This window comes from Ptychodera flava, chromosome 14 (assembly GCF_041260155.1).
Source record: "Ptychodera flava strain L36383 chromosome 14, AS_Pfla_20210202, whole genome shotgun sequence".
Lineage (NCBI taxonomy): Eukaryota > Metazoa > Hemichordata > Enteropneusta > Ptychoderidae > Ptychodera > Ptychodera flava.
Window position 1 is genome coordinate 30,233,909 of NC_091941.1, and position 15,490 is coordinate 30,249,398.

At 39.9% G+C, this 15,490-nt stretch overlaps 1 protein-coding gene across 1 annotated transcript; it reads right to left on the reverse strand.

The window, feature by feature from the left end:
* Positions 1–638: 638 nt before the first annotated feature.
* LOC139150118 (uncharacterized) lies at positions 639–15,490 on the reverse strand. Its single transcript, XM_070722287.1, has 7 exons — positions 15,285–15,490; positions 9,803–10,770; positions 6,626–6,779; positions 5,814–6,032; positions 3,593–4,789; positions 2,889–3,029; positions 639–2,722 (listed from the first exon to the last, which is right to left on the reverse strand). Exons 1-7 carry the CDS (start codon positions 15,381–15,383, stop codon positions 2,021–2,023), a joined length of 3,480 nt encoding a protein of 1,159 aa, XP_070578388.1. The 5' UTR covers positions 15,384–15,490; the 3' UTR covers positions 639–2,020.

The following is a 15,490-nucleotide window of genomic DNA, read 5'->3' on the forward strand; positions in this document are numbered from 1 at the left end:
AATAGATGATGGGTCACTCTACTCTTTCATGTTTAGCAGGTTGAGGACATGAAACCATAAAATCTCAAATTGTCATATTACACTTGCACTAGATTTATCCTGAAGTACAACTCCATGCAATTAGTTACAAAGCAATCTCTCTCTCTCTCTCTCTCTCTCTCTCTCTCTCTCTCTCTCTCTCTCTCTCTCTTGTTGAATTTTGGCGTATGAACGCCATAGTGGTAAGTCTATGTCGTGAATCGTGTAGATTCTCAGTAAGCACCTAATACTGTGTCGAAGATATTGCTGAATGCGAAGGGAAGGGAAAAAAGACACGATACGCTCGATGACCAAAAATGCTTTATTTCTCTCCTGGAGTGCACCTCTTTTTCAGGAACTAGACAAGTTGTGTGTCTGTGTGTGTGTATGTGTGTATATATATATATATATATATATATATATATATATATATATATATATATATATATATATACATATATATGTATATATGTATGTATGTATGTATGTATGTATGTGTAGGGCCTCAGCCTATTGTCCTTAATATTTAACAAGAATATAATTGTAAGCGATGATCTGTGGACTTACAAGCTGAACATAAGCATAGACAAAGTACAGCAACACATGGAGAATATATAACATACTGAATAACAGAGTGAAAGTTTACTTACAAAAAATAAAGATTTCACTTTACTTTAAAGTTGTAAGACTAAAGATAATTCAATGTCTTCTATCTAACCTCAATGTACAAGTTTACTTAGAAAAATAAAGATTTCACTTTACTTAAAATTTGTGAGACTAAAGACAATTCGATTTCTTCTATCTAACCTCAACGTAGAAGTTTACTTACAAAAAATAAAGATTTCACTTTACTTAAAAGTTGTGAGACTAAAGATAATTCAATGTCTTCTATCTAACCTCAATGTACAAGTTTAGGTAGAAAAATAAAGATTTCACTTTACTTAAAATTTGTGAGACTAAAGACAATTCGATGTCTTCTATCTAACCTAAACGTACAAGTTTACTTACAAAAATAAAGATTTCACTTTACTTAAAAGTTGTAAGACTAAAGATAATTCAATGTCTTCTATCTAACCTCAATGTACAAGTTTACCCAGAAAAATAAAAATTTCACTTTACTTATAAGTTTTAAAACTAAAGATAATTCAATGTCTAAAATAATCTAACCTCAATGTACAAGTTTACCTACAAAAAAATAAAGATTTTAAGAAGAGCGTTGACTGACAAAAAAGTGGACGGGCTCATCAGAGAGTCCAATCTGATTGTAATGGAATGCAGGGGTTAGCTTAGACTTGCTCCAAGCCTGTGGGCATATAAGTATCAAAACATAATAAATTGAAGGACTAAACATCAGCAGCCTGTCGCCTAACGGTGGGCTGTTCGTAGATCGCGGGCTGAACGCCGCTTGGCCAGCCAGTTATGCCCGTAGTTATGCATGAACAGCCCTTATATGACTTGCGTTTTTCATCGAATTTCATCGCATGTGATGCAAGTCATGGTAATTTATATCTTCCCAAATTCAAGACTGCCACAGGTCAAAAGTCTTTCTCTTTCCTTGCTGCGAGTAGTTGGAATACAATTCCCCTTTGATTAGAAACAGCTCAGCTTTGTCTTCTTTAAAAGTATCTAAAGTTGCGTAATTATCTTATGATAATGATTTAGATTAAGATTAAAATATTTCTTCTTGTGGTGTAATGAAGATGGTACTCCTATTTATTTTGTACACTTGCTCTATGCATTTGCTATTTATACACATGGTGTACTTTCTCGGGCTCTATGAGGGCTTTGACGGAAATTACAATTTGTAACTCAGACTGTCCTCTGTAAATAAAGTCTAATAATATTAATAATAATAGAATAAAACCGACGGTATCTGATGTCTTTTGTCTTTTTTTTCAGATTATCTTAGGTGTAACAACCGAGTTCTTGTCGCTCCAAGCGCATCATTGATTTGCTGATGATTTTCTTGTCCTGTTATTTTTCTGACGGACTTACTAATAATTCAAATGGCCTCGATAAGCATTCGGGCCCGGTCGTGGCCGATCCTCCGGAAAATAGATATCAGCTCAGGGAGCGAATCTTCCAATTTTGGTGATGTCTCACTTGCACATTTTTCACTGAAGAAGAAGTCGAGGAGTTTGCTTGTCGGACTTTCTCCACAGCGCTGCCTCTGCGTCAGGTAATCAATGACGCGATGGTCAAGCTCCAAGGCTTCTGCCAACGTGCACCAATCAGGAGCTGGTAGTCCGTTTGCTTGCACATCAAGTAAGGTACAAAGTTGTCTCGCGATTTCGTCCGGGAGATAATGAAGCACAGTTTCTGTTTGGTTTAGTTCTTTTTGTCTTGCACAGAATTTCTCAGACGGTGTCTGGCGCCGGCTACTTTCTGGCTTGTATGCTGCTGCCGCGTTCACTGGACGAAGGTTCTTCGGACGGCAAGGTGACGAAGATGAGTTTTCTGGAGGCTGACGGGGGATACCATGGCCTTGTTCAACCATGTTCTGATCTGGAATCACCTCTAGAACGGATCTCACGAGAATCTGCACCTCTCGAGCTGGACAGCTGGACTGATAGACATGCAACATGCATCGTACGAGCCTTCTCCTCTTTGCTTCACCTTGTGGATGATCTGGAATCCGGTCTAGTACAAAGGTATGGCTTGGTATGCCGGATGCGGTGCCCCAAAAGTAGTCATGGTGAATGACCTGGTGTGAATAAAGGAAAGACGCATGGGTGATGCATTTTATAAGAGTACACGAATAACTGCGTAATCTGCCATTTTGATGTAGGTGCACCGGGAAATGAAATAAATGTAAATGTGCATAATTAAATGATATGTGACTGTTTCTGATCATGGGAAGATAGGCCTACCTTCTCAGGTTTTCCCTTTAAAGTCCAGCCTTGCTCGATCTCATCGACGCTCAGAGTTATGCCATCTTTGTTGTCACAGATTATCAGTGGTTGCTTATCGAACATCTTATTTCCAATGTCCCCTTCATCGTTGACGATGCTCTGAAAGATATTTTAAAATATAGCTTCACATGAGAAAATTTTGAAATTCAGACCTTGCCCATTTACAGCAATATGTGAGAGAAGCTTTGCAACTAAACATTATAGTCACTGTGATTCTCCCATTACAAAAAGGACTGATGAATGATTAGGACAGTTAATCAAACGAGTAGGTGTGCTGTTACAGTTCTAAACGCCTAACTTATGGTCAAGAAATTGTAAACATCACAAGGCCGAAGGCCTCGTGATGTTTACAAATTCCTGACCAACTAATTGTCTTTGTTACATTTAATGAATGTGTGTGAGTGCATTAGGCATCTCGACTGGCCCTATTGTTCTTAAAAAAATTAGTAATCGGTCATACTTCTTTTCATATTTAAAGTATGGTGATTACTTATCGACATATGAATAAAAGTATGACCGATTACTAATACGCATAAGAACAATAGCTGGCAGTCGTGTTATCAGGAGATAAATGGATAGCAAGAACAATAGGTCACATGACCTGCAGTGATATAACTGATTGTATTGAATGCAAAATAAAGAGATGAAAGTGGTGTGTTTACCTGTATGTCAGATGGTAGATCAGAACACATTTTCACGCGGAAAGGGAAGTCAATGTCCCCTTCTTTCAGTGATTTTGCGAACAACAGAACGATTATTATTTTCTTGATTGCTTGGTCTGAAGCATCGGTCGATGACGTAGCAACTCCTTTATGGCCGGTGAAGTGGTCAATAAAGATGCTGAGGCGGCCATTCTTCACAATGTTGAGGGTCTGCTCCGGCGGAACTCTCTCCCACTCAGCGCTCGGATCACCATCTGATTGGGTCCTGTATGTCACGAATGACCAGTCGATAGAAGCATCACCTTCTAGGCAATGAGGCATCGACAGAATTACTTCCTTGTTAAATTTCCTTCCCGGCGGACCGCAATAGATCGTTGGTGTGACGACCGTCTCTCCTTTATTCAGCTTTATATTCCCATAATTGCTATCCTCCACGTAGAAGTACACAGTCTGGTCCTCGTCAAGGGCACCGGCAGGTATATAGAGATTGACGCCCATTTCTGCTAACTTGAGGTTGCCACCACCAGCGCCGATAACGCCAACAACAAAGGTCTTTGTTGAAAACTGTTGACTACTTGAAAGATGAGATGATGCCTTCACTTGGTTGAATTTGTCCAGAAGACCTTTTATTGACTCATGCACAGTCGAAACCTTGTCTTCCTTTTGTTTCATGGGATTATCTTCAGGATCCGTGGTAGTCTCCCCTGCCTGAAGAAGAGCCAACCGCTCAACCTTCTGAGCTCGGGTTCGAGATTTCATTACCACAGCCTTTGAAGACATACTGTTGATTTGTCCTCTGAAGGTTGTTGGCTTAAAGTGTTGTTTCGTCTGTCCGTTGTCAAAGATGCAGGCACCTCCATTCAGAGATGGCATACTCGTTGTAAGCGTCGTTTCCGATACAGAGGTTTCGTCATTGTGTTTGCAAGGCATTCTCGGTACGCAACCGCTGTCTCCCGGATGTTCATCTGCTCTCTCTACGATCAAGGATGAATCTTGTTCAGAATTCGGTAGAGATCCTATCCCTGAATCACATTCACTTCCTTCGCTTCTCACAGATACAGAGCCGTCGCCAGAGGTTCCCACCCTTCTCAAAAGGAATTTTTTTAAGTTCGGAAAATTGATGGAGGGTGTACTGTTGAGCTTCACTGGAGTCCCAATGTTGGGCGATGGCATGCTTTCTGACTTTCCTTTAGAATCCTATAAGTATAAATAATACTTTACATACACACAGACAATTGAGTTTGTCCAACTGTTGGCTCATATTTGGTGTATGTATATACCATAGAGAGCTTGTATGGTAAGTCTGTGGCGTCTGTAGATGTATGTATGTAGGTAGGTAGGTAGGTAGGTAGGTAGGTAGGTAGGTATTTATGTATGTATGTATGTATGTATGTATGTATGTATGTATGTATGTTTGGTTGGTCGATGGCGTGCTTTCTGACCTTCCTTTAGAATCCTATAAGTATAAATAATACTTTACATACACACAGACAAATGAGTTTGTCCAATTGTTGACTCATATTTGGTGTATGTTTATACCATAGAGAGCTTGTATGGTAAGTCTGTGGCGTCTGTATGTATGTCTGTCTGTCTGTCTGTCTGTCTGTCTGTCTGTCTGTCTGTCTGTCTGTATGTATGTATGTATGTATGTATGTATGTATGTATGTATGTATGTATGTATGTATGTATGTATGTATGTATGTATGTATGTATGTATGTTTGTTTGTTTGTTTGTTTGTTTGTTTGGTTGGTCGATGGCATGCTTTCTGACTTTCCTTTAGAATCCTATAAGTATAAGACAAATGAGTTTGTCCAATTGTTGACTCATATTTGGTGTATGTATATACCATAGAGAGCTTGTATGGTAAGTCTATGTCTGTCTGTCTGTCTGTCTGTCTGTCTGTCTGTCTGTCTGTCTGTCTGTCTGTCTGTATGTCTGTCTGTCTGTCTGTCTGTATGTCTGTATGTATGTATGTATGTATGTATGTATGTATGTATGTATGTATGTATGTATGTATGTATGTATGTATGTATGTGAATGGACGGATGGATGGATATGTATTGATTCATTGTTATTTTAGATTGAGGATTTCTATTGATTTGCATGGCAGAAATGCAAGAAGTGCACTGAAATCAAAAGGCAGGGCTGTGCAGGTGCGTAAGCGTAGAATGTTGTCGTTTTGTATCAAACATTTGTAAGTTATCAAACTTAAGAACAAACCTGATCACTGGGTTGCAAGCATCTTGCTCCTCCATTCATGCTGTTAGTGTTAAGTTGCGCAGGTATTCTCTGTTCTGTATTGTTTCCAATTGCTGAGAACGATGAGTTGTGAAATTTCGTCGACACGATTTGAATGTTACTTTCTTCTCCTTCAACCTTCGGCGCGAAAGGAAGGAAATCAATCGAATCAATCGAATTTTCCAATATAATGGTGTTTGTCTGTAACATAAAAAGAAAATTCATTATAAAATTTTGCTTCCAAAGCCTCTTTGATTAAGCTACAGTGAAACTGAAACCAAGAAAATAAACAAACAAACAAAAATAACAAAAAAGGAGTCCACGACTTTGGCAATTGGTATCGACGATCACAAGAAAAAGGTTTATTTCGCCTAAATTGAAATGGCGTTTCATGACAATTCTATGATAATTTTAAATATTACTGACTTGCTGTTTAATGCCCGCGAGACAGTTTTAAAACATACAAACAGAGTGATACAAGTTTGTTGCAAGTCAAAGTATAACCATGATGAAGCCGACATTGACAAGAAAGAAGGGAATGGGACTTCATTCGCACCCCATTGAAGTAAACATTACTCCGTGGAGGCTGTTCAAATATCAATTCCCAACAAACTGTTTTGGTCCGTTTAGAGTGCCCAAGCAAACAATAGCCATTTCACAGCATGAGACATACTATCAACACATGTAATTACTTATGTTAAAAAAGGAATTATAGAAAGTTTTACAACGTTTGATCAACACTGCTGTGTAGAATACAGAGAGTAAACTGTACGGCAGTGTAGAAATGGACATACCCTAACGCATTGTAAAAATCCACGTATCTTGCGTAGTATTGCAGACCGAAATATATATATACAGAAGAAAATGACTCCGATGATAAGGATGATGATAGCGGCAATTCCAACTCCAACGAGCTTCATGACGTTAATGTGTTGTTCGTCATCTCCCCTGAAAGATGAAGTCTCAAAGTTGTTGGTCTTCACATTCGTCCTATCGATCTGAGTATATTTATTTTTCTTTCTGTTCGATACTTCAGCCTATTATCTTGAACAGCTAAAGTGATGTACTTGGACTGAAACGGGTGGACCGTTGAAAAGGGAAGGACCTAATAGCTGTGGTGTCGATTGCTTTCATGATTATTGTTGAGAGCGATTTTTTGCAACAATGGTTAACTGGCAATATGTAGCGTCTTGGCAGTTTCAAGCTCATTGGTTGCTTGAGTATCGATGACAGTACTGATAGATCATTTCAAAACAGCCAATCGTTTCAGACTACTATGCCGTGAATAATTATCAATTCTTCAATTTTCACTTTCAAAAACTTTGGTTAGCCAAGTCAAAGACTTTCAACGGAGAAATGCAACCAATGAATCAGAGTTCAGGTAATCCAGTTACTCTTAGAAAACATCAATTAGACTCTATTATCCAAGGTAAAATGCACTCATGAGAGACAATCAAAAGAGCACTGTCATTAATGATCGAATGTATTGAAAGAAAGAGGAAACCCAAAAATGATTAAATAGTTGTAATTGCATTTGGTCCTGTATGAATCAATCTACTCCGTATTTCGATCGTAAAAATGCAAACGCGAAGTTGTATTACAAAACTTTTCGGCATGTTGAATTAAGGTCACGTTGAAAAGGCATGAAAGACAAGGAGAGATTTTATGAAATGTGACAGACGTATTGTTGGGAATGCGTAATACAGTTACCCCATCCGATAAACGGCAACGCGTTTTACGAAAGGAAATTAAGTCAAGCATCCAGTTTAACATTGAAATGACCCCATTGCCTTTGTCATTTTCAATATGTTCCTTGGGCCTGGTAACTTTCTTAGTTACCTTCAATGATAACGATTATTGGACCTGATTTGATGTCTATTGAAATGAAGAAATTTCTAAGAAAATATATGAGAACACATTGGTCGATAAGGGGGAGGGCGGGAATGTAAAGAATAACACCGTAAGGCTTATGGAAGTGTACAGTGACGACCATTATTCATTCTGATTCAAATTTATTTAATTACTTGGCAGTCTTAATTCTGCTCATTATAATAGCATGCCAAAGACACAACAGGGAATTTTTATGAAGTTTTATGGAGAAATAATATACATTTGCAAGCATATATGTTTAAATATTCAATTTTTATGAAATCTTTCCTCGAAAAGACATCTTGGTAGAGAGACTCTTCTGACATGACGTTTGCTACAGTTGAACCCCGCAGTTTGAAATAAAAATGCACAAAATGTACGAAATTACTTGAGAAAGTACATTGATTTATCGTCTATTGCTATGGCAGCCAATCGACGTGCGAGGACTCTAGTTACCCACATTTTCTGGTGGCAGAATGTGGTTGAAGACCGCTGAGGAGATTTGGTCAATACTGATCGTGAAGAAATTGTATATATGGATATGGCTGTAACAGGTCTGTACAAGTACTTGTGGGACCTTAAGTGGGGAAGGTTTTAAAAAAGAAGGAGGCCGCATTTTTCCTTGGGAACGCAGCGTCAGTTATTTCGTAAAGGTGTCAGTACTTGCATCCTGCATGAATTGAGCAAGGTGTAGTGGCGACCTGAGGACCCTACCACGCCCTTCCGTAAGTTACCCTATCAAAAATTTACAGAAATTTATTCCTGTTTATCTATGCATACGTGCATAAATTAAGTGTCTAGATACTTTACTCCCATCCTCTTGCCACGGACCCTGAGAGTTTCAGCCCTTTCCGTCTACTAACTTATGAGCTGCTAACGAGGTATTTGGTCAGGGCGATAAGCCCCCCCCCCGCGCGTCGGTGATCGGCGGAACAAATTAATGAAGGGAATTAGGGAGGGCAATTAACAGATATAGACTGTTTTCTTTGAAATACTATACACAGATGACTAGGGTAAAGTAATAGGTACACACTAGACACAGGTAAGGCTTGTATAATGAAAAATAGTTTATTACAAGACATTTATTGATCATATTCATAACTTCTAGACGAATATTGCTCGCGAGACCCTGTGCTATCACTGCAGACAACTAAATATCTGAATATCTGTGGTATATTTAGTTACCGTGCATGGCAAGTAACTGAGCTAGTATGCCTGTCCCTTCCATTCCTTCACTTAACATGGAACATCGACCGTGTTAGTTTCATTCGCACACTTTATACTGGGTGTAAACAGTATAAATTCATTAGAACTTGGACCTTAGCAAGCCTCTCTCTAGTTCGGGGCTTCCATCCTCAGGTTCCATCTCTCCATTAAAGGGAGAGTGCGCCTCTGGGACAGGTATTCGGACCCTCAATGAAACTTTTACAATTCTTTTATGATCTGCCACTTGTGGGGGCTAATTTTAAAGTTTTTGTTGCGCGAAAAAATTTCACTGGTTTTGTTTCCGAAAATTGACAATTTTATTATTCTCCGTAAAGTTAACACAAGTGTGACGGCCATTTTGAATTCTAAATGTCGGTAAGTTTTGGGTAATTTGTTTCTCTGGTACCAAAATTTGCGCGATGGCCCTCGATTTTTATTTTTGACTTTGAAAGAGAATGATTGAAAGTTTTATTGAGGAAAGTTTGGGCAAAAGTTTGTCTTTCACCTTCGAGGCGCATGCTATCATACCTTAACATCGTAAATCGACTTAAATTTCAATTTGTACTTTTATCGAGCATAAATGTATTCGAACCATGGACTTTAAATAAACACGATTGGAACTAATTTGGGATAATTGGATTTTCATATTTTGCAACTTTCTCAAAAGTGTTCGGTGCCATATAGCTGAATGTTGTAATATCGCAAATTACTCATAAAACACAAGTGTTTAATACAAAAAGAAAAGCAGATGAGATAACATTTGTAGATTAAATCGACATTACTTCACCATCCCATTATCCCAAATTAGTTCCAATCGTGTTAATAATTAGTGCCTGTGCTCAAAAGTAGGCGACGGATGGCAATGTTTGAGAAGAGTAGTTATAGTTCACACTTACCATTCAGAAATGCAGAGTGACTCAAAGTTTTTTCGGAGTGGTTCTTCTAGTGAACCACCTGAGCAACGAAAGACACAGCGATATACCTGTCCATTAATGCGTTCTTTGAAGTGTTTACAGCTTGTGCAGTTTGATGGACCATCACCGTGGCAGCCTCCTCTACATTCATCGTGGCACCTATGGCAAACTGCATCCCTGCTGCCGTGATCTTTGTAACTACCAGCAGGACACTCGGAAACACAAGTACCATTGTCCGTTTTTACTTTGCACTCAACACAGTCCGTCGACAGGGGTCCCGAACACCCTCCTCTGCATGCAGCGTGACAGGGCAGACACACTCGCGTAGCCTGAAGTGGCTTATCAAGGTTTGTTGGTGTTGGACTGGCACCGTAGTCGTCTGGCGCACGGACGGTGACTGGTGCTGCCGAGCTGCTTCTGTGTTGTTCATAGTTTCCAGATCTTCGCATTAGTTCTGATGACAGAGTATACGAATTTGAAGTCACAATCTCAGTCTCGGATCGATTATTAGCTAAAGTCTTGTTATCCTCTGCATCGTCGCTGGTAAAGTTCGACGTATCAGCCATGTTGTTTGGAGTTGATTGTTCGTTGACACGGCCATGTAGACTGCCCTGTGGTTGAATAAAATTTTCTTCGATGCTCTCATTTTGTCGCCCACTGGCCACTGTTTTCGGTACCGGAGAAGACTCCGAAGGAATCTCGTCGATCATTGGTTTCGCTGCAGTATGTGACACTTCCTTATCGTTGACGCTCCAGTATTCATCTCCGATATCGTCTCCGATCGTGATACCATCGTCAGTTCTGTTACTGATGTAGTGGCTATCAGGACAACTCTCAACACAAACACCACCCAGGCTGTATGTCTTACAGGCACCAACACATTCTGTGTTGGAAGGTCCATGGCAGCCGCCAATACACTCCGGGTGGCACACTGGTGACCCACCGGTCAACTTAGAAGAAAAAAACATAACCAACGAAAACAAATTTCAGTGAATATTTAATCGCAGGGTACAGACAAAATTTAAATCCAAGTTACCTTCCTCTAAAATCGCCATTTCTTTAAAAAACGTTTAGGAAACTTATAGTTCCCTTCTTTTATTACAAAACTCATACATCAAGTAACAGGTACAAGAATGATCTGTGGACAGGGTAAAAATACTCGGGAGTTCCGTCCTCCTCCCGGGCACACAACAGCAAGATAATGTTCGGCGTAATTAAAATTTCGACTGTTTTTACTTTCATTTTCAGTTAGTTTTTTCTCAGCGAGGGTAAAACTTGTCTCGTGTTTTTTTTAAAAAAAGAATACATGTATTATCAACAAGAATATTCTTGATCAATAGTTGCACTTGAAACTGCAGAACTTCCATGCAGTGATTACAAATTAAGATCATGTCCCAAAACCGACTCCAGCTCGTTATGGTGTCTCAAATCCCCGTCAGTATTAACAAAGTCAAATGTTAGGAAAAACATAGTACATGAATAACACTTGAACACTTTATTGCTTAACAACAGACTTCAGAAAGTGCAGTATAGCAAGAACAAAAATAGAATTAGCATTACATATAACATTGTCGTCAATGTCTTTACCTGCAGCTTCGTGGGGAAACATAGTGTTAGTAATATATTTCATGAGAGATAGCTTATCATTGGAACTTAAAATGTACAAACATTTCTCTCTTTCATTAAAACTATCAAATCTGGGACAATACAACTCCATTGAAGAACAGAACTTTTCTATCACTACTGCATTTTTTGATACTTCATTAAATAGTGAAATTTATCATCGATTGAAGACTTAAAAAACTTACAAAATCTGTTTTCAGCGTGTCATCTGTAATTACTAAATTATACCAATATTTTTAACATGCGTTTGACTACTATGACAATTTTGATTGGATATCTACCAAGTTCACCGACAATACCTGCCTGAGGAGCATGTTTCGAAACTCCCGGTAAGTATATAAAAAGAAAATGGTTGGTGATAAATAAATGATAAGGGTCCCCATTGACCCTTTTCGTTACATGAGCTGACCCGCATGGCCATCTCTAGACTGAAAGATCTGTCGCGCGAGGGCGCCCTCGAGCGACGGATCTTTCAGTCTAAGCATATCTGAACTGAAAAAATGGGCCAACATCTCCTGATTTCTATTCCGTACACGATCCTCTGTCATTTTTCTGTGGGCGTGACACTTAAAGCGCAGTGGTCGTCGCGCTGCGCATCCTCCTGAGGGGGTCCCCCTCTGTTGTAAACAAATCCAAGAACGCCGCACATGTTACGGGTTGATTGTAATGTTTGCGATATTGCCGCTTGTTAAAATGGCGGCTGATCTGTCATACCAAGCATACCAACTAACCAAATGTAACACGCGATAAAAGGTCAATTAATCTAAGTTAAATATCTGCTGAATATTGAACAGTTATTGCACGCTGGATTGAGATCACATTTGCTCATGATTTTCCTGAATCAGTTGAATGAGGCTCGGCTACTGTTATCGCTCGAGCCATAGAGTTAGACGTACGCATGTACGCATGTATACGCCAACAGACTATCGGCTCTAGTTTTCGACATCGCTAGCAAGGACGAGAGCTTTCATTTCAAGAGGCCCGACGGGAGTACAAAGACAACAACCCAAACTACAGAAATCTACACTACAGCTCGCAGAGCAATGCCCGCTGCAGCAAGAAGCATCTCTGCATTTGTTCCGTTCCGTGGTCTGTACGAACGTCCGTGTCAAACTGGGTATATGGCGCGCTACACTCGGCTGTGGAGAATCCAACTCGACTACAAAGTTTACCCCGTTTGGGGGTGCAAACGAGAATTCCGAGTACGGGTATCAATAAGTCAAGCAAAGGACCTTTCATAGGTCTTCTTGTTATGTGGGGGTTATCTCACTTGAAAGAGGATTCAGACCTACCCGGCAATCAGGAGGTACAACAACGAAGTTTGCCCATCACCGGTAGGCCTACACCAGCTAGCGGTTGGATCACTGCCATGACCGTGCACAGGACCGGGGCACAAGATCTCTCGATACGTCTATGCACGGTGTAGCCGTGCAATTTTCCTGCCAAATGCCGCGAAAACCCTCTCGTTTTGTCTATTGTTTCCTGTCATTTTACTATTTCTTACCACGCAATACTAGGAGAAGTAAGACATGGTGATCAACAGTTGGTTGTGGGCCAAGTCGTCGCGGGCCGGTACGTTGTGGGACCGGATTCTCTATATCCGTGTACGTCAACGCGGTGACCGTCTCCCAACAACATCTCCCGTGTCCTGCTCTGGCTTGCCGATCATGGTCTTGAGTGTAGTTTTTGTGTTAGGCATTGTGCTTGTTGCTGGTCTACATTTATAGGCAATGTTGATCATTTTAGTTATGTATTTTCACTGTACTGTACATAGCATTGTGTACAACCAACATGATCGCGCGCGATCAAAGCTTTTTGTTCACTGTGTCTGCGTGCAGTAAACTCAGCGACATATAAATGTGCTGAGTGTAGTGTCCCAATGTTCGTAGCTCTACACAGTTTATAGATAGAAATACACCACTGAAGTTCGTTTCCGATCTTAATATTTTACTATTGCATGATGTTGAGTCTAACAAAGGCCTTAACAAAGTGGGGGACTGCTCCCATCTCACTCCTATTGAAGTTGAGAAGACTTATGTTTACAAAAATGTATGTTTATCAACAAAAAAATCACGCACGCGCAGCGCGACGACCACTGCGCTTTAAAGTTTTCGATGAGCCGGGGAATACCCGATGAACATGCATAGTAGCTGCTGTTTTCATACGGAAAGCCATTACTGACTTAAGTGGTCTAATATCATGTTGTCATGAGTATTAAACACCTTATGATGTGCATTAAACATATTGTTTAAAGCATTTACAATGTTGTGCTAGGAATTGAAGTTGCTCGAAAACCTCATTATTGGCAAACTTTTAATCAACAAGCTTCAGAATTTGATAGCGGTGAGTTTTTAAGGACAGCTACAATATGCTACATTGATGTATTAACATTGTAAATAATGTCATTATTCTATTCTGCGTTAGATCCTCTCTCCCTCTCACTGATTTTGACAATTTTAGCTGAAATTGTCTCGCATATATCTAAATAAAGGTGTGTTTTCTTAAAGATTCCGTAAAAAGGGGTATCTTGAAATTTGCAGAATTGAGCATGGATACCCAGCTTTTATTCTGATTTTAAGGTGTGCAATATTATCCTCGAACGCATAGTATGAGGTCATTACGAAAATACCGCAGAGGATGCACGAGGACATTAGCGCAGCGTTCGCGTTGGGCGATATGCAGCACCATTTTCCAAGTGCATCCTTTGCGGTAAATTTCCTTATACAGTAACCTTATGCATCTTTCACTTCTGACTGCAACGTCATATGAGCCCGGTATTGACCGTTCTACCGCCAATTCAACAATTTCTCTTCCGATTTTAGTGCAAGTATTTAAGTATGGAACGCTATCTTGTTCGCTCTTCTGGCAATCCTCCAAGAGGTCCCTCGAAACCATTCAACGGTGAATGCGGAGAGGTGCAGCCGCAGAATGCACTTCAATAGGGTGACACCTTGAAACGGTAAATGATGCGGAACAGGCGTTCCGTACGGTTTTTAAAGCGCACGTGAAATTTTTGTGCTCGATGGTAGGTCTATTTACTTTGACTCACACATAGATACGAGTAATTTAGCCTCAAATACAATAATCGAATTCACATGCCCACTTATCACAGCAGGGATTTGTGTATACTACCATCTATAAAGTGCAATGCCACCATTACAATTTTGTAAAGCGGTTTTATGGTAGGGAGGGTCATATTTCACATTTGAATGGGGGGCGTCAATTTTACAGTAAACGAACTAGTAAGAGTTTTCCATTTCATACGCAGCTTCAATCCCACTGCCCCCCTTTGCCCGTAGAAATGAAAGCTGCCTCACATGTTTTCACGGCTACGTCATCGGTTTACTCACCTTGTAACCTTATTACAATTGGCATAACATGTTTACAACTACGCGTTCGACGCGTAGTCTATTTTTAGTGTCTATTTTTAGTTACGTGTAATTTTTAGTTACGTGTACACATGGTAATCTACATGTATTTTGTTGTATCGTTAGAATATTTACAAATGCCCTTTTCGATAGATTACTGCTATAGTGTTTAAGTGCGACACTTCATTTTTGTGTATGGGCTGTTTAATACATAAAATTTTGCGAAAGAGAAACTGGCTTGTTACACCATAGACAGTAGAGAAACGTTTCCCTACAGTAACTCTCTGTGGTTGCACTAATGCTCACAATGCTCATCCTCCGTTCAACGTGACAATCAAGGGGACCCCTGCATAATACAACAGGACTTGATTATTTTTTGTTTAGTCTGTGATTGGATGAACGAATCAACAGGTAGCATTGGTCCTACTCAGCGAAATCGATCTGTACTGCGATGACGTCATGGGTTGACTCACCTTGTTACCGAGTAAGAGAACTGTGAATAATGCCTGCACAATCACTGAGCGACTTGTAAACATTTCCTTAATCATTCTTCCTGGTCGTGTAGGCACCATGTTTAGACTAAGGCTAAATCCTTGGAAAACTTTACACCATGGAAGCGCTATCGACTATAAGTTCCATGGGCTTCCCTTGCGGGCTGGGAATTCCCCCGCTGCACTGC

Excerpts from the sequence above, each read along its gene's own strand:
- LOC139150118 (XM_070722287.1), bottom strand. The coding sequence starts at position 15,383 with ATGGTGCCTACACGACCAGGAAGAATGATTAAGGAAATGTTTACAAGT. Across the intron at positions 6,033-6,625 it reads GATTTTTACAATGCGTTAGG|ACAAACACCATTATATTGGA; the intron begins GTATGTCCATTT and ends TTTATGTTACAG. Across the intron at positions 3,030-3,592 it reads ATCTACCATCTGACATACAG|AGCATCGTCAACGATGAAGG; the intron begins GTAAACACACCA and ends AATATCTTTCAG.